This window comes from Pristis pectinata, chromosome 14 (genome assembly GCF_009764475.1).
Source record: "Pristis pectinata isolate sPriPec2 chromosome 14, sPriPec2.1.pri, whole genome shotgun sequence".
Lineage (NCBI taxonomy): Eukaryota > Metazoa > Chordata > Chondrichthyes > Rhinopristiformes > Pristidae > Pristis > Pristis pectinata.
In genome coordinates this window covers 351261-378958 of record NC_067418.1, presented here as the reverse complement: position 1 = coordinate 378958, position 27698 = coordinate 351261, and the positions used below count along the sequence as shown (strand labels likewise).

At 49.4% G+C, this 27698-nt stretch overlaps 1 protein-coding gene across 1 annotated transcript in view; it reads right to left on the bottom strand.

Annotated features, from left to right (window-relative positions):
* The window catches only part of LOC127577857 (uncharacterized oxidoreductase YjmC-like), a 46540-nt gene extending 19741 nt beyond the window's left edge, over positions 1 to 26799 (bottom strand). The window contains exons 1-5 of the mRNA XM_052029469.1: positions 26721 to 26799; positions 16045 to 16193; positions 13926 to 14114; positions 1840 to 1901; positions 1703 to 1756 (exon numbers count right to left, since the gene is read on the bottom strand). Coding sequence (XP_051885429.1) covers positions 1703 to 1756; positions 1840 to 1901; positions 13926 to 14114; positions 16045 to 16193; positions 26721 to 26746 — 480 coding nt within the window. The 5' untranslated portion in view covers positions 26747 to 26799. The remainder of the gene's footprint in view (positions 1 to 1702; positions 1757 to 1839; positions 1902 to 13925; positions 14115 to 16044; positions 16194 to 26720) is intronic.
* Positions 26800 to 27698: the final 899 nt, after the last annotated feature.

The window sequence follows — 27698 nt, the reverse complement described above, 5'->3', positions numbered from 1 at the left end:
TGTGGTGGAGGGAGTGCATTCAGATTGGAGGGCTGTGACTAGCGGTGTCCCACAAGGTTCGGTTCTGGGACCTCTGCTTTTTGTGATTTTTATTAATAACTTGGATGAGGGGGTAGAAGGGTGGGTTGGCAAGTTTGCAGACGACACAAAGGTTGGTGGTGTTGTGGATAGTGTAGAGGATTGTCGAAGATTGCAGAGGGACATTGATAGGATGCAGAGCTGGGCTGAGAAGTGGCAGATGAAGTTCAATCTGGAGAAGTGTGAGGTGGTACACTTTGGAAGGACAAACTCCAAGTTGGAGTACAAAGTTAATGGCAGGATGGTAGTGTGGAGGAGCAGAGGGATCTGGGGGTTCATATCCACAGATCACTGAAAGTTGCCTCACAGGTGGATAGGGTAGTTAAGAAAGCTTATGGGATGTTAGCTTTCATAAGTCGAGGGATCGAGTTTGAGCCACGAGGTAATGATGCAGCTCTACAAAACTCTGGTTAGACCACACTTAGAGTACTGTGTCCAGTTCTCGTCGCCTCATTATAGGAAGGATGTGGAGGCATTGGAAAGGGTGCAGAGGAGATTTACCAGGATGCTGCCTGGATTAGAGAGTATGGATTATGAGGAGAGACTAAGGGAGCAAGGGTTTTACTCATTGGAGAGAAGGAGGATGAGGGGAGACATGATAGAGGTATACAAAATATTAAGAGGAATAGATAGAGTGGACAGTCAGCACCTCTGTCCCAGGGCACCAATGCTCAATACAAGAGGGCATGGCTTTAAAGTAATGGGTGGGAAGTTCAAGGGAGATATCAGAGGGAGGTTTTTTACTAAGAGAGTGGTTGGGGCATAGAATGTGTTGCCTGGTACGGTGGTGGAGGCAGTTACATTGGTCAAATTCAAGAGATCACTAGATTAGCATATGGAGGAATTTAAAATAGGGGGATATGTGGGAGGAAGGGGTTAGAACATAGAACATAGAACAATTACAGCACAGTTCAGGCCCTTCGGCCCACAAAGCTGTGCCGAACATGTCCCTACCCTAGAAATTACTAGGCTTACCCATAGCCCTCTATTTTTCTCAGCTCCATATACCGATCCAACAGTCTCTTAAAAGACCCTATCGTATCCACCTCCACCACCGTTGCCGGTAGCCCATTCCACACACTCACCACTCTCTGAGTAAAAAAACTTACCCCTGACATCTCCTCTATATCTACTCCCCAGCACCTTAAACCTGTGTCCTCTTGTGGCCACCAGTTCAGCCCTGGGGAAAAGCCTCTGACTATCTACCCGATCAATGCCACTCATCATCTTATACACCCCTTTCAGGTCCCCCCTCATCCTCCATCTCTCCAAGGAGAAAAGGCCGAGTTCCCTCAACCTGCTTTCATAAGGCATGCTCCGCATCCCAGGCAGCATCCTTGTAAATCTCCTCTGCACCCTCTCTATGGCTTCCACATCTTTCCTGTAATGAAAGATGTGGAAGCCAAAGGGTTAGATAGTCTTTGGCAAGGTTTAAAGGTTGGCACAACATGGTGGGCCGAAGGGCCTGTATTGTGTTGTACTGTTCTATGTTAAATGTTCTATGTAACAGGACCCATTGTTCATGATACCTTGTATGTAGAATGAGCGTTAGAAGGTACCCTGTAAATTGATTGCTGGTTAAGCAATACCCTGTAAGAGGAATGTTGGTCAGCTGATACTTTACCTGCTTTGCTCTGGTTGGTACCACCAGTGGAGAGGTGTTGGTACAAGACATCCCCTAGTGAAATATAAATATATTGTCATAACTGTGTGTGTAACGGGTTAATCTTCTAATTCAATTTTGTTGCAAATCTTACTCACAATGAGGCCACATTTCACAGCTTGCATGGAATAAAATGCTGCAATGCCATAATGGTTAGAACCTGTAATAAGATTGAGATACAGTAAAAACATGAGGCAACCAAGTATATTGCTGAGGGCAGTGCAGTTTATGCATTTTACGTGGATTTTGGTAAGGCCGTAGGTGTGTCCCACATGGCAATCAAATCCAAAAGGCAAGTTGGCAAATTGGATCTAATATCGGCTCAGTAATAGATGGCAGCAGGTGAAGATGGAGGGTTGTTTTGGTGATTGGAAGCCTGTGACCAGTGGTATATCACAGAGATTGGTGCTGAGACCCTTACTGTTTCATATATACATTAACAATTTGGGTATGAATATAAGAGGGATAATAAGTATGCAGACTGAGAGTGAAGAGGGAGGGTAGCTGGTATAAAGAGGAGAGGGGCAGGGCTGAGACAGGGACCAGGAGGTGATATGTGGACCGAGGAGGGGTGAGGGATGATGGGTTGATAGAGCCAGGTGGGAGAGGGGAGAGTGATACAGAGGTTTCCTGTGCTGGAATCTGATGTATAAGGAAGGTGATAATGGGAACCATTCAAGGAGATGGGCAGATGAAACCAGATGGAGAAAATCCAGTGGCTGAAGTCTGTGGGAAATAGGTGGATGGAATCAGGATGGGGAGGGCGACAAAAGTGGGTGATAGGGAGCTGGAGTGGGGGTATGGGAAAGGGAACAAAAATGGAAAGACCAAGAATGGATCAGAATGAGAGAGAGAGGGTTCCCTGAAATTGTAAAATTCAATGTTCAGAGCATTGGGTTGTAGATACCCAGGCGGAATATGAGCTGTTGTTCTACTAGTTTGGGTTTGGCCTCACTCTGGACGGACAGGGCGGTGTTTGGAAAAAAAATTCTTCAGGACAGGATTAATTTGCACCTGGAAAGATAGATTAATGAAAAGTAGTCGGCATAGCTTTGTTCTGAAGAGACATTCTGTGTGACCAATTTGATTGAATTTTCTGAAGAGGTAACAACATGTATTAATGAGGGCAGTGCGGTTGATGTAGTCTACCTGGAGTTTGGTAAGGCCTTTGACAAGCACTAATAAGGGTAGTCATACATGATGAATGGTCTGGTCTCAGGGAGTATTGAGGAGCACAGGGACCTTGGTATTCAAGTCCAAGGATCCTGGCAGTACTGGTAGATAGGGTGGTGAAAAAGGCATGGGATACTGTCTGTATCAGCTGAGGCATATAAAGGCAAGGAGATTTTGGTACAATTGATAAAACATTCAATCTGCCACAGCTGGAGTACTGTGTACAGTTCTTTCAGTATCTGGTAGGTTTCAGTGAGATTCCCCTTCATCCTTCTGAACTCCATTGAGTACAGGCCCAGAGACATCAAACACTCCTCTTATGTTAAGCCTCATATGGTAAGCGGGAGCTTTGAAAAGAGGCGAGTCTCTGTGCGTGTAACCTTGTGTTAAATTCTTGTGAGTTTAACCTTGCAAGAGTCTAAAACAGGTACATTTGCAAGTTGTTAATAATTGTTTGGCTAATTAACAGCAGCCAATAAAAGGAAGGTTGGTATAAGTGAAGCAGCCATTTTAGGAGTGGCTATTGTTGGAGTGGACCAGGGTTAGAGTGGGGACTGAGGCTTTGGCTCGAGAAGTGGAGTCTAAGATAAGTCTCTGGTACGTTTCTTTCTTTCTTTCTTTGGTTTTTCCTTTAGTGCCAGGCCATAGTAGTTAGAATGGCTCCAGGGTCAGTGGTGTGCTCATGCTGTGAGATGTGGGAGTTCTGGGAGACCTCCAGTCTCCCTGATAACTACATCTGCCCGAGGTGCATCCAGCTGCAGCTCCTTACAGACCGTGTTAGGGAACTGGAGCCGCAGCTGGATGACCTTTGGCTCCTATGGGAGAACAAGGAGTTCATAGATAAGAGCTACAGCGAGACAGTCACTCCGAAGCTGCTTGAGGCAGGTAGCTGGGTGACTGTCATGAGAAGGAAGGAGAATAGGCAGGTAGTGCAGAGTACCCCTGTGGCCATTCCCCTCAATAACAGGTATACCGCTTTGGATACTGTTGGGACGACGTACGAGGAGAAAGTCACAGAGACTAGGTCTCTGGCACTGATCCTGGTTGTATGGCACAGGGGGGAGAAGAGGAGGGTGGTAGTGATAGGGGATTCCATAGTAAGAGGGGCAGACAGGAGATTCTGTGAACGTGACAGAGACTCCTGGATGGTATGTTGCCTCCCTGGTGCCAGGGTCAGGGACATCTCGGATTGGGTCCACAGCATTCTGAAGGGTGAGGGTGAACAGCCAGAGGTCATGGTATATAATGGTACCAATGACAGAGGTAGGGAAATAGATGAGGTCCTGAAGAGGGAATATAGGGAGTTAGGTAGGAAGCTGAAAAGCAGTACCTCAAGGGTAGTAATCTCTGGATTATTGCCTGTGCCACACGCCAGTGAGGGTAAGCATAGGATGATTTGGCAGATGAATGCATGGCTAAGGAGTTGGTGCAGGGGCAGGGTTTCAGATTTGTTGATCATTGGGATCTCTACTGGAAGATACAACCTGTACAAAAGGGACAGGTTACATCTGAACTGGAGGAGGACCAATATTCATGTGGGTAGATTTGCTGGAGCTGTTGGGGAGGGTTTAATCTAGTTCATCTGGGGGATGGGAACCCAAGTGATAGGTCAGAGGTTGGTGCATTTAGTGTACAAGTAGATGCAGAGTGTAGAAAGACTGAGGAAGGTCTGGCAGTTGAAAGGGCAAAATTGTAGTCAGTTGGATGGGCTGGTGTGTTTACTTTAATGTGAGAAGTATCAGGAACAAGGCTGATGAACTTAGAGCGTGGGTAAGTACACGGAACTACGACGTGGTGGCCATTACAGAGACTTGGCTGTCACAAGGGCAGGAATGGCTGCTGGATATTCTGGGGTTTAGATGTTTCAAAAGGGACAGGGGTGGAGGTAATAGAGGTGGGGGAGTGGCTTTGCTGATCAGGGACAGTGTCACAGCTGTAGAAAGGGAGGATGTCCTGGAGGGATCATCCTCTGAGTCAGTGTGGGTGGAAATTAGAAACAGGAAGGGAGCGATCACTCTATTGGGAGTATTCTACACCACGCACCACCACCCCCACCAACCCCGCTCCCCCCCCCACACCCCCGCCCAATAACAGCAGAGACACCGAGGATCAGATCGGGAGGCAGATTTTGGAGAGGTGCAAAAATAACATGGTTGTTGTGGGTGATTGCAACTTCCCCAATATTGATTGGCACCTCCTTAGTGTAAAAGGGATAGATGGGACAGAATTTGTTAGGTGTGTCCAGGAAGGATTCCTGACAGTGTGTGGACAGACCAGCTAGAGGAGAGGCCACTCTGGACCTGGTACTAGACAATGAGCCTGATCAGGTTTCAGATCTCTCGTTGGGAGAGCATTTTGAAGACAGTGACCATAACTCGACCTTTACCATAGCCTTGGGAGAGGGATAGGAGCAGATGATATGGGAAAGTATTTATTTGGGGGAGGGGGAATCATGATACTATTATGCAGGAACTTGCGAGCGTAAATTGGGAACATTAATTGGGAACAGATGTTCTTGGGAAGTGTACAACAGAAATGTGGAGGTTGTTTAGGGAATACTTGCATGGGGTTCTGGATAGGTTTGTCCCACTGAGGCAAGATAAAGATGGTAGAGTGAAGGAACTTTTGTTGACAAGAGACATAGAATATCTTGTCAAAAGGAAGAAAGAAGCTCACCTAATGATAAGAAAGCATGGATCAGACAGGGCTCTGTAGAGTTACAAGGTAGCCAGGAGGGAGCTTAAGAATGGACTTAGGAGAACTAGAAGGGGACATGAGAAGGCCTTGGCACGTAGGATTAAGGAGAACCCCAAGGCGTTCTACATGTATGTGAAGAATAGGAGGATGACTAGAGGGTAGGATCAATCAGGGATAAAAGAGTAAACATGTGCCAGGAGTTGGAAGAGGTAGGAGAGGTCCTTAATGAATACTTTGCTTCAGTATTCACCAGTGAGAGAGACCTTGACGTTTGTGAGGATAGCGTACAACAGGCTGATATGCCAGGGCATGTCGACGTGAGGAAGGAGGATGTGCTGGAACTTTTGAAAAACATTATGATAGATAAGTCACCGGGGTCAGATGGGATATATCCAAGCTTATTACGGGAAGCGAGGGAAGAGATTGCTGCGCCTTTGGCGATGATATTTGTGTCCTCACTGGCCACAGGAGTAGTGCCAGATGATTGGAGGGTGGCAAATGTTGATCCTTTGCTCAAGAAAGAGAATACGGATACCTGGGAATTACAGGCTAGTGAGTCTTACTTCAGTCGTGGGCAAATTACTGAAGAAGAAAATTGTTACAGACAGGACTTATGGGCATTTAAAGAAGCATAGGCTGATTAGGGACAGTCAGCATGGCTTTGTGAGGGGCAGGTCATGCCTCATGAGCCTGATTGAATTCTTTGAGGATGTGACAAAGCACATTGATGAAGGTAGAGCAGTGGATGTGGTGTGCATGGATTTTAGTAAGGTGTTTGATAAGGTTCCTCATGGAAGGCTTATTCAGAAAGTCAGGAGGCATGGGATCCAAGGTAACTTGGCTGTGTGGATTCAGAATTGGCTCTCCCATAGAAGACAGAGGATGATGGTAGATGGAGCGTATTCTGCCTGGAGGTCAGTGATCAGTGGTGTTCCACAGGGATCTGTTCTGGGACCCCTGCTCTTTGTGATGTTTATAAATGACTTAGATGAGGATGTGGAAGGGTGGGTTAGTAGGTTTGCTGATGGCACGAAGGTTGGTGGTATTGTGGATAGTGTAGAAGGTTGCTGTAGATTACAACAGGACATTGATGGGATGCAGAGCTGGGCTGAGAAGTGGCAGAGTTCAACCCAGAAAAGTGTGAAGTGATACAGTTTGGAAGATTGAATTTGAAGGCAGAATACAAGGTTCATGGCAGGACTCTTTGCAGTGTGGAGGAACAGAGAGATCTTGGGGTCCACGTCTATAGATCCCTCAAGGTTGCTGCGCAGGTTGATAGGATTGTTAAGAAGGTGTATGGTGTGTTGGCCTTCATTAGTCAGGGTATTGAGTTCAAGAGCCACGAGGTAATGTTGTAGCTCCATAAAACTCTGGTTAGAGCACACTTGGAGTATTGTGTTCAGTTCTGGTCACCTCATTATAGGAAGGATGTGGAAGCTTTAGAGAGGGTGCAGAGGAGATTTACCAGGATGCTGCTAGGATTGGAGTGCATGTCTTATGAGGATAGCTTGAGTGAGCTCGGGCTTTTTACTTCGGAGTGAAGGAGGATGAGAGGTGACTTGATAGAGGTGCACAAGATGATAAGAGGCATAGATCGAGTTGACAGCCAGAGACTTTTTCCCAGGGCGAAAATGGCTAACAGAAGGGGGCATAATTTTAAGGTGATTGGAGGAAGGTATAAGGGGGATGTCAGAGATACACAGAGAGTGGTGGGTGTGTGGAACGCATTGCTGGCAGAGATTGTGGGGGCAGATACATCAGGGACATTTAAGAGAATCTTAGACAGCCACATGAATGATTGAGAAATGGAGGGCTATGTGGGAGGGAAGGGTTAGATAGATCTTAGAGAAGGATAAAATGTCAGCACAACATTATGGGCCGAAGGGCCTGTACTGTGCTATAATGTTCCATGTTCTTTCATGCCTAGGATCATTCTTGTGAACCTCATCTGGACCCTGTCCAGGGCCAGCACACCTTTCCTTAGATATGGGGCCCAAAATTGCCCACAATAACCTCAACCTATTGTCTCTTGTAAACTGCGTTTTCCTCACACAGGCGAGAGTGTAGAGATTCCATAGAACCATAGAACACTACAGCACAGAAAACAGGCCATTCAGCCTTTCTAGTCTATGTCAAAACGTTATTTGGCTAGTCCCATTTACCTGCACCCAGTCCATAACCCTCCAGACCCCTCCCGTCCATGTATCTATCCAATTTATTCTTAAAACTCAAGAGTAAGCCCGCATTTACTACATCAGATGGCAGCCCGTTCCATACTCCCACCACTCTTTGAGTGAAGAAGTTCCCCCTAAACTTTTCCCCTTTCACCCTAAAGCCATGTCCTCTCATACTTATCTCTCCTAATCTAGGTGGAATGAGCCTACTCACATTAACTCTGTCTGTACCCCTCATAATTTTGTAAACTTCTATCAAATCTCCCCTCATTCTTCTGCGCTCCAAGGAATAAAGTCCTAACCTGTTCAATCTTTCCCTGTAACTCGACTCCTGAAGACCCAGCAACATTCTAGTAAATCTCCTCTGCACTCTTTCAATCTTACAAATATCCTTCCTATAGTTAGGTGACCAGAACTGCACACAGTACTCTAAATTTGGCCTCACCAATGTCTTATACAACCTCACCATAACATCCCAACTCCGATACTCAATACTTTGATTTATGAATGCCAGGATTCCAAAAGCCTTCTTTACAAACCTGTCTACCTGTGACGCCACTTTCAGGGAATTATGTATCTGAACTTCCAGATCCCTTTGTTCCTCCACACTCCTCAGTGCCCTACCATTTTCTGTGTATGTCCTACCTTGATTCGTTCTTCCAAAATGCAACACCTCACACTTGTCTGCATTAAATCCCATCTGCCGTTTTCTGGCCCATTTTTCCAGTTGGTCCAGATCCCTCTGCAAGCTTTGAAAGCCTTCCTCGCTGTCCACAACGCCTCCAATCTTAGTGTCATCAGCAAACTTGCTGATCCAATTTACCACATCATCATCTAGATCATTGATATAGACAACAAACAACAATGGTCCCAGCACAGATCCCTGAGGCACACCACTAGTCATAGGCCTCCAGTCTGAGAAACAATCATCCACTACCACTCTCTGTCTTCTCCCACAAAGCCAATTTAGAATCCAGTTTACAACCTCTCCATGGATACCTAGTGTCTGAACCTTCTGAACTAACCTCTCATGTGGGACCTTGTCAAGGGCCTTACCAAAGTCCATGTAGACAACATCCACAGCCTTTCCTTCACCTACTTTCTTGGTAACCTCCTCGAGAAACTCTACAAGATTCGTTAAACATGATCTACCACGCACAAAGCCATGCTGACTATCCTTAATCAGCCCTTGGCTGTCCAAATACTTGTATATCCGATCTCTCAGAACACCTTCCAATAATTTACCCATTACTGATGTCAGGCTCACTGGCCTGTAATTACCTGGTTTACTTTTAAATCCCTTTTTAAACAACGGAACAACATGAGCTACCCTCCAGTCCTCTGGCACCGCACCCGTGGCTAAGGACATTTTAAATATATCTGCTGGGGCCCCTGCAATTTCTACACTAGTCTCTCTCAATGTCCGAGGAAATATCTTATCAGGCCTGGGGGATTTATCTACCTTTATTCTTTTTAAGTTTTAAGTTTTATTTACAGCGTGGTAACAGGCCCTTCCAGCCCAACAAGTCCGCGCCGCCCATTTCAAACCCAAATTAACCTACCCGTACGTCTTTGTGATGTGGGAGGAAACCGGAGCACCCGGAGGAAACCCACACAGACACGGGAGAACGTACAAACTCCTTACAGACAGCGACGGGAATCGAACCCCGATCGCTGGCACTGTAATAGCGTCGCGCTAACCGCTATGCTACAGTGCCGCTGTAAAGCAGCAAGCACCTCCTCCTCTTTAATCTCTATAAGTTCCATGACACTGCTGCTTGTTTCCCTTCCTTCCATATACACCATGCCAGTTTCCTTAGTAAATACTGATGCAAAAAAACTGTTTAAGATCTCCCCCATCTCCTCTGCGGCTCCACACATAGACGACCACTCTGATCTTCTAGGGGACCAATTTTGTCCCTTACTATCCTTTTACTCTTAATATACTTGTTAAAACCCTTCGGGTTTACCTTCACATTATCTGCCAAAGCAATGTCATGTCTTTTTGCCTTCCTGGTTTCTTTTTTAAGTATTTTCTTACTTTTTCTATACTCCAAGTACCTCATTTGTTCCTAGTTGCCTATACATGCTATACACCTCTCTCTTTTTCTTAACCAGATCGCCAATATTCCTTGAAAACCAAGGTTCCCTATGCTTGTTAATTTTGCCTTTAATCCTGGCAGGAACATGCAAATTCTGTACTCTCAAAATTTTGCCTCTGAAGGCCTTCCACTTACTGAGCACATCCTTGCCAGAAAAGAACTTATCCCAATCCACTCTTCCCAGATCCTTTCTCATTTCCACAAAATTGGCCTTTCTCCAATTTAGAACCTCAACTCGAGGACCAGACCTGTCCTTATCCATAATTAACTTGAAACTAATGACATTATGGTCACTGGACCCAAAATGCTCACCTACGCATACTTCTGTCACCTGACCATAGATCCACCTCCTGTGGTTCCACAAATAGATGACCACACTGATCCTTAAGGGGACCCATTCTTTCCCTAGTTACCCTTTTGTTCTTAATATAGTCATCGAATCCCTAAGATTCTTTACCTTATCTGCCCAGGATAAGGATGCCATTGATTAAGCAGCTTAAAATGTTTGGGCCTTGGACACTGCCCCAAGAAACTCCTGCAATGATATCCTGGGGTTGGGATGATTAACCTCCACCAACCAAAACCATCTTTATTTGTGTGATATGTGCCTCCAAGGACTGGAGTCTTTTCCCTCTTTTGGGCATTGACCTCAGTTTTCTCAGTATCTGGATGGCATGTGTCATCAACTGCTGCCTTGATATTAAGGGGTCATTTCCACCTCTCCTTTGGAATTCAGCACTCTGGCATGTTGAATCAAAGCTGTGATGAGAGCAGCACACACAAAATGCTGGATGAACTCAGCAAGTCAGGCTGCATCTATGGAGGGAAATGAACAGTCAATGTTTCAGGCCAAGACCCTTCTTCAGGACTGGAAAGAAAGAGGGCAGAAGCCAGAATAAAAGGGTGGGGGAAGGGGAGGAGCATGAGCTGGCAGGTGACAGGTGAATCCAGGTGAGTGGGGATCATAGGTAAGTGGGGGGAGGTGGGGAAGTGGGAATGATGTGAGAAGCTGGGAGGTGATAAGTGGAAGAGGCAAAGGGCTGAATAAGATGGAATCTGATAGGAGAGGAATACCATGGAATAAAGGGAAGGAGGTGGGGAACCAGAGGGAGGAAGGTGTGGGTGACGGGCAGGTTGTGAGGGCAGGGGAAGGGGAAAGAGAAGGGGTAAATGAGAGCAGAGTGATTCTGGTGGAACCAAGACTGGGCAGTTGAGGCAGTGCTGCTTTGCAGACTGTCGATGATGCGCTCTATCACTTTGCTGACAATTGAGAGAAAACTGATTAGCCAGACTGGATTAGCTTTTTGTGAACAGGACATACTTGGGCAATTTTATACTTTGTTGGGTAGATGGCAGTGTTGTAACTGTACTCAAGTTTGTAACTGACAGTAATTTTTATGTCTTTGTCTTGCATTGCACTGCTGCCTCAAAACAACAAATTTCACAACATATGTCAGTGATAATAAATCTGATTCCTGAGAGAGCCCTATGCAGTCAGCGAGGCAGTACTGAGGGAGCCCTACAGAGGCAGATTACATACAGAGGGCTGAAGGGCTTGTTTCCATGCTACATGACTCTGCTGCTGCAGCCTCTGAGGGAGCCCTACACAGGCAGTGAGGCAGTACTGAGCAATGCCTGTGTAGGGCTCCCTCAGTACTGCCTCTCTGTGTAGGGCTCCCTCAGTACTGCCTCTTTGCCTGTGTATTGTATGGCTCTCACATTGGTGCTTTCCCTCAGGGTTTTTCACAGTAGCTCATGGAATGCTACAGCATCAATGTGTGATCTCTGGTGAGTGAGGGAAAAGTGTCTATTACTTCATATTCACCTTATTCTGTTGATATTTCTCCCCTCACCTCAAACTTGCGACCTCTAGCTTTAAACTCCCCCACCCTTGGAAAAAGATCCTGGTGAATTTCTTCTGCACCCTCTCCAATGCCTTCACATCCTTCCTATAGTCTAGACTTCATAAATTTTGTGAGAATCTCTGCCTCCACCATCTTAGAGTCATAGATTCATAGTTGTGCAGCACAGAAACAGGCCCTTTGGCCCAACTCGTCCATGTCAACAAAAGTGCCTTCCTGAGCTGGTCCTATTTGCCTGCATTTGGCCCATATCCCTCTGAACCTTTCCTATCCATGTACCTGTCCAAATGTACTTTAAACATTGTAATTGTACCCTCCTTTACCACTTCCTCTGGCAGCTCGTTCCATATACCCACCACCCTCTTGTCTGAAAAACATGCCTCTCAGGTCCCCTTTAAACCTTTCCCCTCTCGCCTTAAACCTGCGTCCTCCAGTTTTAGACTCCCCTACCCTGGGAAAAAGTCTGTGACCATTCACCTTATTTATGCCCCTCATGATTTTAGAATCCTCTGTAAGATCACCACTCAGCCTTCTTCGCTCCACGGAAATCAGTGCCAGTCCTGGCAAAATCCTTGTGAATCTTTTCTGCACCCTCTCCAGCTTAGTCACATCCTTCCTATAGTATGGCGACTAGAACTGCACACAATATTCCAGGTGTGGTCCCACCAGTGCCCTATACAGCTGTAACATGACGTCCTAACTCTTGTACCCGATGCCCTGCCCCACAAAGGCAAACGTGCCATACACCACCTTCACCACTTTGTCTACCTGTGTTGTCACTTTCAGGGGATTGTAATTGTAAACTTTTCAAATGACGACAATTAAGTTCAGCTGACTGGATTACTGCTGTTTGAGTGTATAATAAGGGAAGCAGGGAAAACACAAAGCACAATGATGCTGGAGGAACTCAGCAGGCCAGGCAGCTCCATGGATAAAAGCAGGTGGTCAACATTTTGGGTCAGGATCCTTCTTCAGGACTGAAGATAGGAAAAGGGGAAGCCCGATATATAGGAGGGGAAAGCAGAGCAGTGATAGGTGGACAAAAGAGGGGAGGCGGGTTGGGCACAGGGTGGGGATAGGTAGATGCAGGTGAGAGACAGTGATGGGCAGGTGCGGGGGAGGAGGGGAGAGCAGATCCACCGGGGATGGGTCAAAGGTAAGGAGAGAAAGGGAAAAAAGGGTAGAAAAAAAAGGGAAGAAGAGAAGAAGCCTGGTGGTGGGGTTGGGGAGGGGGAGGGGAGGGGTGTGGGAATTACTTAAAGTGGAAGAATTCAATGTTCATGCCGTTCGGCTGCAAGGTTCCATCAGAAAATGAGGTTCTGTTCCTCCAGATGGCGCTTGGAATTCTCGTGGCAGTGGAGGAGTCCTCGGTCTATGAAGTCATGTTACCTAAAGTTGTCAGATTCAATATTGAGTCCAGAAGGCTGCAACATGCCCAGACGGAAGAGGAGGTACTATTCTTCAACTTGCTTTGAGCCTCATTATAACTGAGAGGAGGCCATAGACCAATAGGTCAGAGTGGAACAGAGAGTTAACAGGAAGCCCAGGGCTACTCCTGCAGATTGAATGCAGAATCTCTGCAAAAGTCACCCAGTCTGTGTAGAGGTGATCATATTGTGAGCACCAAATGCAGATTGCAAGAAGTTCAAGTGAATCACTGTTTGGGTCCCTGGATGGTGTGAAAGGAAAAGGTGAAAGGACAGGTGTTGCATTGCCTGTGGTCACAAGGGAAAGCACTGTAAATAGAAGAGTGGACCAGAAAGTCAGAAAGGGAACTGTCTCTGCAAAATACTGAAAGGGGATGAGAGGTGAAGATGTCTCTGATGGTGGAATCTCTTTGAATGTGACCAAAATTGCAGAGAATAGTATACAATGTGCGTGCTGGTGGGGTGGAAGGCAAGGACCAGGAGAATTCTATCCTCATCCTGCAGGAGAGGGGGATGAAAGCAGAGGCATGGGAAATGGATGAGATGCAGTCAAGGGCTTTGTTGACAATGGTGGAGAGAAAGCCGTGGTTCAGGAAGAAGGAAAATGTTTCAGAGGTATCTGTACAGGAAGTGTCATCATTGGAGCAAATACGGCAGAGTCGGAGGAACTCGGGAGTCCTTGCAGAAGGACTGGTGGAGCAGATTTGAGGGACAACTTATTTTCTCGTGTACGTAACCCAGCCACTCACCATAAGCAGACACCCAGCCTATTCCAACTTCTTTGGCCTTTTTGATAGCAAGCTCCATGCAGAAGTTGCCAACAATGGGTCCAATCAAATTATTGCCATTCACCAATGCAGTGGCCACAGTGCACTTTCCAACAGTGGGTTCTCCATCCTTTGCACAGATTCCAGTCTTCAGATCTCGCAGGTACATATCTGTGATGTTGACAGAGTGACAATGAGATGCATGTGGCTGGCTTTGACCTTAAATCTGATATTAACCCTGACACAAGGCCCTAACTGCCTGACCCCAATCACACAACATACAACAGTACAGCACAGGAACAGGCCTTTCAGCCACCATATCTGTGCCGATCACGATGCTGATCTAAACCAATCCCATCTGCCTGCACAAAGTCTGTATCCTCCATTCCCTGCCTGTTCACACGCCTATCTAAATGCCTCTTAAATGTTGCTGTCACATCTGCTTCTACCACCTCCCCTGGCAGTGTGTTCCAGGCACCTACCACCACCCTGTGTAAAATCAAAACTTTCCTCACCACTCCTTTAAACTTTCCCCTCTCACCTTAAACTTATGCCCTCAAGAATTTTACATTTCCACCCTAGGAAAAAGATTCCGACTGTCTACCCGATCTAAGCCTCTGGAGCTCCAGAGAAAACAATCCAAGTCTGTCCAACCTCTCCTGATAGCTTATACTCTCTATGCCAGGCAACATCCTGGTGAACCTCTTCTGCACCCTTTACATAGCCTCGCATCCTTCTTGTAGTGTGGCGACCAGAACTGCACACAACACTCCAAATGTCACCTAACCAAAGTTTTAAACAGCTGCAGCATGACTTCCCAACCTTCATACTCAATACCTCGACTGATGAAGGCAAGCATGCTCTGTGCTTTCTTTACCACCCTATCCACTTGTGTTGCGAATTTCACCCAAAGATCCCTCTGTACATTAATGCTCCTAAGGGTCCTGTCATTTACTGTATACTTTCCTCTTGCACTTGAACTCCCAAAGTGCAACACCTCACAGTTGTCTGGATTAAACTCCATCTGCCATTTCATTGCCCAAAGTTTCCAACTAACATCAGTGCAAATAATATGGGCATCTGTCCTGCTGCCTGCAAACCCAAATCTAACTCTAACCCTGATGCTAAAGCCCACACTAACCTTGAATCAGAGCTTAAACTTAACTGCTACCAACCTTACTGATATTAATCGTAGTCCTGGTTTGACATCATTTCGATCCAAACTATCCTTTGACAGTAAACTGCACATGATCCAATCTCAAATTATAAGCTACATTGAAATTATAGCAAGCTGATTTTGAAATTAAATGAAATATTTGAGAAATGTTTTCATTATGAGTCAAAAACAAGGAGACATAGATACAAGATAAGGGGCTGGTCATTTAAAACTGAGGTGTGTGGAAATTTCTTCTGTCAGAGGGGGGTGAAATCTCTGGAATTCTCTGCCCCTGAGGATGGTGGAGTCCAGAGCATTGGATATATCTAAGGTGGAGGGAGGTAAATATTTGAAAAGTCGAGGAATAGAGGGTTATGGGGAACTGGCACAGAAGAGGCCAGCATAGGTTAGCCATGATCATATTGAATGGTGGGGCAGGCTTGAGGGACCAAGTGGCCTACTCCTGCTCATATTTTATAATGGTCCCAGCCCCTCATTTATTACTGTGGTGGTGGCATGGTTCCTTTATATTCATGGAGGAAGAGAGGAAAGGGGTTGAGGCAATAGTGGTACAGGAAGGTGAGGCATTGGAGGAAAGTGGAAACATTGGGAGGAAGGTGAGGAGAGAGAGTGGGAAGTGGAGGGGAGGGGAGGGTAGGGAAAGAAGGGGTCAAGAGAGCAGGATGAGTAGAATGCTGGAGTGGAGAGGCATGATGGAGGTGAGAAAAGCACTAAAAAGGAGGAATCTCCACCTCAACATCAAACCCAAAACCCTATCCATGAATTTCATGCCTTATGTGCACGTGTGAAGGTGTGTGTACATAGTAAATGGCATGTAATGTTCCTCATGTTGAATGGCTGAGAGACAGTGAAGAGTTGCCCTCAGTACCACTGGGGTGAACAGCTTCACCTCCATCTGTCACCAGAAGTCTCATGTGCACACACCAAGTCTGTTCAATCCGTGGCTGTAATGTCCTCGATAATCTGCCTCCACCAGCACATCGGCCAATGCAGATCCATGGCTGCTCTGGGCTCCTACTGCACCCATACAGCACTCAATGAACTGGTGCAGTTCAGGCTGGGTCACCAGGTACCTGCAACACAAAACACCACATAACATCAGGACCAGGGCCAGCCAGAGAGGCTGTAAAACAGCCCGATAATGAAAGACGGATAGATCAAGGAACCAGAAGATGGAGGGAATGGAGGCATTGACAGATAGAAGTTTGTGCCGACTCTTCATCATGGCCAATCTTTTATCTCATATCCTTTGATTCATTTTTTACCTAAAAATTTCTCAAACTGTCGTGAATATATTCAGCAGCTGAACCTTGAGAGCCCTCTTGGTAGAGAATTCTTGAGATCCCCTACCCTCTGGCTAAAGATCTTTCTGTCCCAAATGGCTCCAGCATTCCTGGAATAGTTAGTTATAGATTTAAGCACACTTGGCCTGTTGTTGTAAAGGGTGACAGTGGGTCTCAGGGAATAGTATATTTCTCAGGTGCACAAGTATATGCAGAGTTAATATTTTCCCAAGGTGGGTGACAACAGAACTGAAGGCAGATGGAGGGACTGTAGACACTATGAGCTGGAGTGGGCCACTCTGCTCGAGCCTGCTCCGCCATTCAATGAAGTCACAGCTGTTCTGAATGTAATCTGCTCCTCATTCCAATCTATCACTGGTAACTTTTTACCTCCTTGCTTACCAGGATCATAGCTACCTTTGCCTTAAAAATATTCAAGGACTCTGCTACCTCTGTCCTTTTGCTCTCAAATTTCTAAGAGAAATGAATTCAGCTCATTTCTGTCTCAAATAGGTAAATCTGGACGGGCAGATGGATGGAGCGACTATGGACAAAGGTGGAGGTGGTTGGAGGCAGGAACTGGAAAGGGTGCAAAATAGATTTATGAGGATGTTACCAAGACTGGAGGGCTTCGGTTATAAGGAGAGACTGGGTAGGCTGGGGCTTTTTTTCCCTGGAGCGTAGGAGGATGAGGGGTGAGTTTATAGAGGTTTATAAAATGAGAGGCATTGATATGGTGAATAGCCACAATCCTTTTCCCAATGTAGGGGAGTCCAAAGCTAGAGAAGACAGCTGGTATCTTTTTCCCAGGGACATGCATTTAAGGTGAGAGGGGAAAAGTTCAAAGGAGATGTACGGGGCAAGTTTTTTTTTCCACACAGAGAGTGGTGGTGCCTGGAATATGCTGCCAGGGGTGGTGGTGGAGGCAAATTCAAAAGAGGCTCTTAGATAGGCACATGAATGTGCAAAGAATAGGATATGGACCACATGCAGACAGAAAGGATTAGGTATCATTAGCTTAATTAGTTCAACACAACATCATGGGCTGAAGGGCCTGTTCCTGTGCTGTACTGTTCTATGTTCTAGAGGGCATAGGTTTAGTGTGAAAGGGGGAGAGGCTGGGACTTTTTCCCCTGGATGTAGGAGGCTGAAGGGTGACCATCTAGATGTTTATAAAGTTGTGAGGGACATAGATATGCTGCAAGGTCACAGTCTTTTTCCAGGGTAGGGGAGTCTAAAACTAGAAGGCATAGGTTTAAAGAGAGGAGAAAGATTTAATGGGGACCTGAGAAGCAACTTTTTCATACAGAGTGGTGGATATATGAACAAGCTGCCAGAGGAAGCTGTAGAGGTGGGTTAATTTGCCACATTTAAGACACTTGGGCGGATTCATGGATAGGAAAGGTTTAGTGGGACATGGGCCAAACACAGGGAAATGGGTGTGTGTAACTTGGCTAAACATAGAACAGTACAGCACAAGACAGGCCATTCGGCCCACCATATTGTGCTGATCTTAATGCCAATTTATACTAGATGTCCTCCTCCTGTGTATCATCCATATCCCTCCATTCCCTTTGTATTCATGTGTCCATCCAAAAGCCTCTTAAACTCCCACCAAACTGTCTGCTTCCACTACTACCCCTGGTGACCCGTTCCAGGCACCCAGCACTATCTGCATTTAAAAAAAATGCCCCTCATGTCACCTTTAAACTTCCCCCCTCTAACTTTAAAAGTATATCCTCTGGATTTTAACATTTTTACCTTGGGAAACACATTCTGTCTACCCTATCTATACCTTTCATAATTTTAAAAGCCTCTATCGACATCAACTGCTGCTGGAAGGTCATCAACTTGGTGAAAGATGCTCTTTGGTCTGCCCGAAACTTGTTGGTCTTCCAGCACAGCGAGATGTCCGTAGGGGAATGCTGCCGGCTGGCACATTCCAGGCTGCAGGAGTACGCGCTGAAGGACGCACTGAAGGTGGGTGCAGCCAACGCAAGGGCTCGGTGGGGAAGGACTACAGTTTAGGGTTCTTCTGCCACTGGAGAGGGAGGGGCGGGGACAGGTGAGAAAGCCCCTAAATATTGTAAATACGGGACCGGGTAGCTTCCAGGGAGCCACACGTGTGGCATCGGTGCTGTTTTTTTTATATATATAAAAAGGTAACACTAATGAATGATCTGTACAGGAATGTAAAGGTTTGCACTGTTTTGTAATTGTATATAGTTTGTCTTTTATTATGAATAAAGTTTATTTTGTATAAAAAAAAGCCTCTATCAGGTCTCCACTCAGCCTCCAATGCTCAAAGGAGAACAACCCAAGTTTGTCCAACCTCTCCTTCTAGCTCATGCCCTCTAATCCAGGCAGCAGCCTGGTGAACCTCTCCTGCACCCACTCCACAATTTCCACATCCTTTGTATAATGGGATGACCAGAACTGCACACAATGGTCCAAGTGTGGTCTGACTGAAGTTTTATACAGCTGCAGCATGACATCCTTACTCTTATACTCAGCGCCCCTACCAATGAAGGCAAACATGCCATACACCTTCTTTACCACCTTATCAACGTGTAACCTCTTTCAGTGAACTACGGACCCAGACCTCAAGATCCCTCTGTACCTCAATACTATTAAGGGGCCTACCATTAACTGTATACTTTCATTTGACCTCCCAAAGTGCAACACTTGACACCTGATTGGCATGGACAAATTGGGCCAAAAGGCCTGTCTCCATGCTGTATAGCTCTGACTCTATGACCCTCTAGACCTAGATTTTCCTCCAAGAAGAAACATCCTCTTTGCATCCACCACGTTAAGGCCCTACAGGTTGTTACTATAAGGTAGGAAAACACAGGGAGCAGCACAGAGCAATCAAGGGATGGGGGCAGGTGGAGGGAATGTAAAGACAGAGAGAAACCACTAACAAATAGGGGGATAGTAGGTGAACGGTGGGAGAGTAAACAGATGGAAAGCACAGAGGCAAGTGGAGGGACCATTGACAAAGGAAGGGACTGGGATAAGAGGGAGAAACTAGAGAAAGTTGGAGTGTCCTTAGGGAAATATCTCATTGGCACAGACATGGTGGGACCACAAATTATTGGGAGGACCATGGACTGAGGTGGAGATGGTTGGAGGGAACATAGATAGTTGGAGGGACTGTGGGCAGAGGTGGAGGTGAATGGAGGGACCATGGGCAGAGGTGAAAGCAATTGGTGGGAGTGTAGGTGGAGGTGGGTGGAGGGACTGTTTAGGGATGTAGATGGGTAGAGGTACTGTGGAGGGTTGCAGGCAGATGGAAGGACTGTTGCCAGAGCTGTTGGGACCATGGAGGGTTAGACGGACCATGACAGGGGGGAGCCATTGGTGGAAACATGGACAGTGGAGGCAGTTGGAGACAGGCAGCAAGAGGTGATGGATGGAGGGACTGTAGGCAGATGGAGGGACTGCAAACTCCAAAGCAACAGGAGATGGAGGAAGGAATCAGGAAGATGGATGGAAGAAGATGGAGAAACAGGAGGAAAATGGATGGAGGGAGGGAGATGGATGGAGGGAGGGAGATGGATGGAGGGAGGGAGATGGATGGAGGGAGGGAGATGGTTGGAGGGAGGGAGATGGATGGAGGGAGGGAGATGGATGGAGGGAGGGAGATGGATGGAGGGAGGGAGATGGTTGGAGGGAGGGAGATGGATGGAGGGAGGGAGATGGATGGAGGGAGGGAGATGGATGGAGGGAAGGAGATGGATGGAGGGAGATGGATGGAGGGAGATGGATGGAGGGAGGGAGATGGATGGAGGGAGATGGATGGAGGGAGGGAGATGGTTGGAGGGAGGGAGATGGATGGAGGGAGGGAGATGGATGGAGGGAGGGAGATGGATGGAGGGAAGGAGATGGATGGAGGGAGATGGATGGAGGGAGGGAGATGGTTGGAGGGAGGGGCTGGTAGAAGATGGAGTTGGAGGGAGTGACCGGTGGAGGAGGAATGATGGTGCAGGGAGGGAGGGTGTTGGAGGGGCAATCAGACGGTGACCGGTGAAGGGTCAGGGTCAAGGTCAGGGGCAGGGTCGGGGCAGGGTAAGGGTCAGGGTCAGGGTCAGGATCAGGGTCAGGGCAGGGTCAGGGTCAGGGTCAGGGTGAGTCAGCCCCTCACCGAACCATTTCCCGCTCGACTCGCGGGTCGCGGGCGGCGATTCCGTGACCCTCGAGTGACCCCGGGCACGTGGTCTGCGGAGGGGCGGGGCCGGGGGGGCGCGAGTCTCCGCTGCGGCCTCGGATCGAATCGGCCCTGAGCGGAGCAGCCCCTCCCCCCCCTCCCCCCCTCCCCCCTCCCCCCCCCTCCCCCCCTCCCCCCCTCCCCCCCTCCCCCCCTCCACCTCCCCCCCCTCCCCCCCTCCCCCCTCCCCTCCCCCCCTCCCCCCCCTCCACCTCCCCCCCTCCCCCCCCCCCCCCCCTCCCCCCCCTCCACCCCCCCTCCCCCCCTCCCCCCCCTCCCCCCTCCCCCCTCCCCCCCTCCCCTCCCCCCCCCCCTCCCCCCTCCCCCCCTTCCCCCTCCCCTCCCCCCCTCCCCCCTCCCCCCTTCCCCCTCCCCTCCCCCCCTCCCCCCTCCCCCCCTTCCCCCTCCCCTCCCCCTCCCCCCCTCCCCCCCCCTCCCCCCCCCTCCCCCCCTCCCCCCCTCCACCTCCCCCCCTCCCCCCCTCCCCCCTCCCCTCCCCCCCTCCCCCCCTCCACCTCCCCCCCTCCCCCCCCTCCCCTCCCCCCCTCCCCCCTCCCCCCCTTCCCCCCTCCCCTCCCCCCCTCCCCCCTCCACCTCCCCCCTCCCCCCCTCCCCCCCCTCCCCTCCCCCCCTCCCCCCTCTCCCCCCTCCCCCCTCCCCTCCCCCCCTCCCCCCCTTCCCCCCTCCCCTCCCCCCTTCCCCCTCCACCTCCCCCCTCCCCCCTCCCTCCCCCCTCCCCCCCCTCCCCCCCTCCCCTCCCCCCTCCCCCCCTTCCCCCTCCCCCCTCCCCCCTCCCCCCCTTCCCCCTCCCCTCCCCCCCTCCCCCCCTCCACCTCCCCCCCTCCCCCCCCTCCCCCCCTCCCCCCTCCCCCCTCCCCTCCCCCCTCCCCCCTTCCCCCTCCCCCCCTCCCCCCTCCCCCCTCCCCTCCCCCCCTCCACCTCCCCCCCTCCACCTCTCCCCCCCTCCCCCCCCTCCCCCCCTCCCCCCCTCCACCTCCCCCCCCTCCCCCCCTCCCCCCCTCCCCCCTCCCCTCCCCCCTCCCCCCCTCCACCTCCCCCCCTCCCCCCCTCCACCCCTCCACCTCCCCCCCTCCCCCCCTCCCCCCCTCCCCTCCCCCCCTCCCCTCCCCCTCCCCTCCCCCCTCCCCCCCTTCCCCTCCCCTCCCCCTCCCCCCCTTCCCCCTCCCCTCCCCCCCTCCCCCCCTCCCCACCCCTACCCCACCTCCCCTCCCCGCTTCCCCCCTCCCCCCAACCCCTCACCCCCACTCCCCACAACCCCCCCAACCCCACCCCTCCCCCCACCCCCAACCCATCCCCCTCCCCCACTCCCCACAACCCCCCCAACCCCACACCTCCCCCCAGCCCTCACAACCCCCCTCCCCCCAAACCCCCCTCAACCCCACCACTCTCCCCAACCCCCACCCCTCCCCCTCAACCCCTCCCCCAACCACCCCCAACCCCCCTCCCCCCCACCCCTCCCATCCCAAACCCTCCAAACCCCACCCCCGTCCCCCCAACCCCCACCACCTACCCTTCCCCTCCCCCACCCCACCTTCCCCCTCGCCCAACACCCCACCCCCCCTCCCCCACACCAACCCCCACCTCCACCCCCATCCCTCCCACACCCCCACCCCTCCCCCACCCGACCCCAACCCCCCCACCCCACCCCCGACCCTCCCACACCCCCCCACCCCACCCCCGACCCACACCCCCCCACCCCTCCCCCACCCCACCCCAACCCCCCACGCCCTCCCCCACCCCACCACCCCACCCCTCCCCCACCTGAACCCCCTCCCCCCACGCCCTCCCAACCCGTCCCCATCCTCCTCCCCACCCCGTCCCCCCTCCCCAACCCCTTCCCCCCACCCCACCATAACCCTCCCCTTCCCAACCCTTCCCCCAATGCCATCCCCTCCCCAACACCTCCCCCCTCCCCCCACTCCCCCTCCCCTCCCCCTCCTCCCTCCCCACAACCTCCCCCTCCCCAACCCTTCACCCACCCACCCGCTCCTCCCCCTCACCCCCACTCCTCCTCCCCCAACCCACTCCTCCCCTCTCCCCTCCCCCACCCACCCACTCCTCCCCATCCCCCAACCCCCCCACCCACTCCTCACCGCCTCCCCCACCCACTCGTCCCCGACCGCTCCCCCCACCCACTGCTTCCCCATACCCCAACCCCTCGCCCTCCCCCCACCCACTCCTTCCCATCCCCCTCCCCCCACCCACACCACCCCAGCCACCCTCCCCAACCCCTCCTCCCCTCCGCAACCCCGACACCTCCTCCAACCCCTCCCCAATCATGTCTCTCCCCACCTGTTCTCTCCCCAATCTGCCCATCCTCTCCCCTCATCATCTCTTCCACAAACCCCTCCCTCCCAAACCCCTTGCTCCCCCAACCCCCTCCCCAACCCCTGCCACGCCCCCTCCCCAACCCCCCCACCCCCGCCGCGCCCCCTCCCCAACCCCCCCACCCCCGCCGCGCCTCCTCCCCACCCCCCACCCCCTGCCGCGCCCCCTCCCCAACCCCCCACCCCCGCCGTGCCTCCTCCCCACCCCCTCCCTCAAGCTTTCCTTAGTTCTAATGAAAGTTCATTGACTGGAGCACTGCTTCTCTTCCCACTGATGCATTCTGCAGCTTTTCCCTCTTCGACTTCTGTCTGATCCTCCCCATTCCTTTTGTTTTTGTCTCCTCTCTCTTGTCTTTTTTGTTTCTCTGTCCCTGTCCCTCCTCTTTTTCACTCTCTCTCTGTCCCCCTCTCCTCTGTCCCCCCCCCTCTCTGTCCCCCGTCCCCCTCTCCTCTCTGTCCCCCTCTCCTCTCTGTCCCCCCTCTCCTCTCTGTCCCCCCTCTCTCTCTGCCCTCTCTCTCTCTCTCTCTCCCCCTCTCTCTCTGTCCCCCCTCTCTCTCTGGCCTCTCTCTCTCTCTCTCTCTCTGTCCCCTCTCTTGGAGAGTATGTCTTATGCGGATTAGGTTGAGCGAGCTCGGGCTTTTCTCTTTGGAGAAAAGGAGGATGAGAGGTGACTGGATTGAGATGAACAAGATGATAAGAGGCATAGGTCAAGTGGACAGAGACTTTTTCCCAGGGCGACAATGGCTAACATGAGGGGACATAATTTTAAGGTGATTGGAGGAAGGTATAAGGGGGATGTCAGGGGTAAGTTTTATTTACACAGGGAGTGGTGGGTGTGTGGAACACACTGCTGGCAGAGGTTGTCGGGGCAGATACATTCGGGACATTTGAGACTCTTAGACACATGAATGGCTCTGTGGGAGGGAAGGGTTAGATAGACCTTAGAGCAGGATAAAATGTCGGCACAACATTGTGGGCCGAAGGGTCTGTAATGTGTTGTTATGTTCTATGTTCCTTTACCAGATAGGAGACTGAGTAAATACTGATGCAAAAAAACTTTAAGATCTCCCCCATCTCCTGAGGCTCCACACATGGACGATCACTCTGATCTAGGGAAATAATTTTGTCCCTTACTATCCTTTTAATATACTCGTAGAAACCCTTTGGATTTACCTTCACATTATCTGCCAAAGCAACCTCATGTCTTCTTTTTGCCTTCCTGATTTCCTTTTTTAGTTTTTTTTTTACATTTTCTATACATCAAGTACCTCATTTGTTCCTAGTTGCCTACACCTGCTATACACTCTCTTTTTCTTAACCAGATCACCAATATACCTTGAAAACCAAGGTTCCCTATCCTTGTTAACTTTGCCTTTAATCCTGGCAGGAACATGCAAACTCTCAAAATTTCGCCTTTGAAGGCCTTCCACTTACTGAGCACATCCTTGCCAGAAAACATCTTATCCCAATCCACTCTTCCTAGATCCTTTCTCATTTCCACAAAATTGGCCTTTCTCCAATTTAGAACCTCAACTCGAGGACCAGACCTGTCCTTATCCATAATTAACTTGAAACTAATGACATTATGGTCACTGGACCCAAAATGTTCACCTACACATACTTCTGTCACCTGACCTGTCTGGTTCCCTAATAGGAGATCAAGTATTGCATTCTCTCTCGTTGGCACCTCTATATATTGATTTAGAAAACTTTCCTGAACACATTTGACAAATTCCAAGCCATCCAACCCTTTCACTGTGTGAGAGTCCCAGTCAATATGTGGAAAGTTAAAATTCCCTACTATTACAACTTCCTGTTTCTTACATCGGTCTGCTATCTCGCTACACATTTGTTCCTCCAATTCTCTCTGACTATTGGATGGTCTATAATACAACCCTATTAGTGTGGCCACACCTTTCCCATTCCTCAGCTCCACCCGTATGGCCTCTGTAGACGAGCCCTCTGGGCTGTCCTGTCTACGCACAGCTGTGATATTTTCCCTGACTAGTAATGCCACTCCTCCCCCTTTCATCCCTCCCCCTCTATCACGTCTGAAACAACAGAACCCCAGAACATTAAGCTGCCAGTCCTGCCCCTCCTGCAACCATGTATCACTAATAGGAATAATATCGTAATCCCACATGCCAATCCACGCCCTAAACTCATCTGCCTTACCTACAATAGTCCCTGCACTGAAATTTTGAATAATATCTGGTCATCCACTTTTCCTGGGTCTTTCATGTCGCGAGTCCTCTCCCATTCACTTAGACCTTCTGTATCTTGATGATCCAGAAGGTTGAAATGCATGGGGTCCATGGTAATTTGGTAGTTTGGATTCAGAATTGGCTTTCCCATATAAAACAAGAGGGTGGTGGTGGAAGGGTGTTATTTTGGCTGGAAGTCTGTGACCAGTGGTGTTCCCAAGGGATCAGTGCTGGGACATCTGCTTGTGATATATATAAATGACTTGGAAGAAAGTATAGGTGGGTGGTTTAGTAGGTTTGCAGACAACACAAAGATCGGTGGAGGTCTGGACAGTGAAGAAGGCCTTGCTGCCGCAAAACAACAAATTTCATGTAGTATGTCAGTGATAATAAACCTGATTCTGATTGTCCAAGGATACAGCAGGATGTAGATCAGTTACAGTTATGGGCGGAGAAATAACAGATGGAGTTTAATATGGGTTGCAGAGAAAGCTTGACTGCATTCAGTGTTGCACCCATCCCCACTGGTACTGTACCCCAGTGTTATTTAATACTGACTTACAACAAGACCTAATGTCATCTTGAGCTACAACATGATCCAACTGGACATGTGACAACCTGTAGTATTCCATACCAAAACCTTTACCATTAGTTAACTCGCTTTCTCTCTCTAATCAGAACTGGCCATTTCTGCTGTCGGTCATCTGTTTGTTATTTTAGGTCGGTATTTCTCTCTCCATTAGGATAGCCTGGCCAGTTAGGTATGTCCCACACCAACTAGCAACGTGTAAGAAACGTAAATATAACCCACTTCACCTGGCCCCACCCTACATTCCACATTGCCGTCCTATAACTCTTATGTTCTCTCTGCAACTTAAAACTAACATTCTCTTTCCCAGTTCTGACAAAGGGTCATTGACCTTATGCTATCTCCACAGATGCTACCTGATTGAGTGTTTCCAGCATTTTCTGGTTTTATTTGATGCAGAATGAATAAATTCTTAGACCATAACTCAATGTTCAACTAAGAGTGAAAAATTACAGTCTGAAAACCACCTTACAAGGTCAATCTCATGTTTTACAAATGTCAATTCCAGTCCTGGATACACTTGAAACTTAAAGAAGATGGGGTGTTATTGAGTCCTTGGGTTCTGACAAGGCTTGTATAATATTGCAACAGTTGGGGGGCCTTGGCCAATCTTGTCCCCAATCAATACAACTAACTTCACTCTCCTTGCTCTCTGGGCACACCCCAGTGAGTTTGGCTGGTTGAGCCAATGTGGAAGAGCTCAGTTTTATGAAAGTATAAATGGAGACTGCGGGAAACACTTGGCAGATCGGGTAGCATATGTCGACCGTGAACCAGGTTTTTGTTTTTTACTCAATGGAATGTTTCTCTCTCCAAATAGGACCCGAGAATTTTTTGCACTTCATGGTCCTGTCACAGTTTTCTATCTGATCTCTATATCTCGCAGTAAATTTGAGCCGTGCTGAATTGGAGATCTGCTTGTAGAGGAAGTACTTACAGTTTCACAATTCCGCCCGCTTCTTTACCTTGTCTTAGCTGAACATTGTGTCATGATGATGGATAGTTTCTCTGCAAACTAAACTGTGTTTAGTTTGTGAAGTATTGCAGTCTCTGCACGATTCACTAATTGGCCGCAGGTAATTGACACCTTTCCTGCTCCAGCTGATGTTTCGTAGACTGTTTGGCTGTTCCCAACAGGTAACTTCCAGAAGCTGCTCTGTACAGCCACTTACGAAACTTGCTAAGCAACCTCAACCGGTTTTGAATGAACGCTCAGTGCATAATAGATTGATTGGGGACTTACTTGTATGTTTAGTACTGTATTCAGTTCTGAAGTTATTTCTTTGATATCAACCACATCTCAGGTAGGAGAAGGAATGTCATCCAGGACAGAGCTCAGGCCTTTCTGGAAGCTTTGTTGAAGTCCTGAGCTTTAAGGAGATTTGCAGAAAAGGAAAAGAAATGGAGAGATTGGGGAGAGGGTGTTGGAGCAGATGCTGGAGGGTAGGCAAGGGGTGGGGGGGGGCAAGGTGACAGGGGATCAAAGCCTGAAAGTTATGCACAGATGTTCAGGACAACGGTGGGGCAGATGTTGGGGAGAAAGAATGAGCAGCCCGGGGAGAATAATAAGAATCATTGACTGCGTTGGAGGGGTCGAACCATAGGATCACAGAAAAATTACGACACAGGAAGAGGCCATTCGGCCTACTGACCCCTGCTGGTGAATTACCTGGTCACTTGCATGGCAAGTCATTTTTGGTCTGAATTGTGGCAGAGAACAGAGGAAATCCATCTGCCAGTGTAAACAATACCTGCACAAATTGCACGTTTTCCATCAGGACAAGGCTAACATTATTTCCTGTGCAATGCTCATTCGGAGAGTTACCGGAGACATTGGGTCAATTGGTTCCAAGCTGGACAGTCATCAGCTGGTGACTGGAGGAGGAAGTGTGCTGTTGGAAGTGTGTGATTTAAAGGGGCCACTCACACAGCTTGCTCCAAAT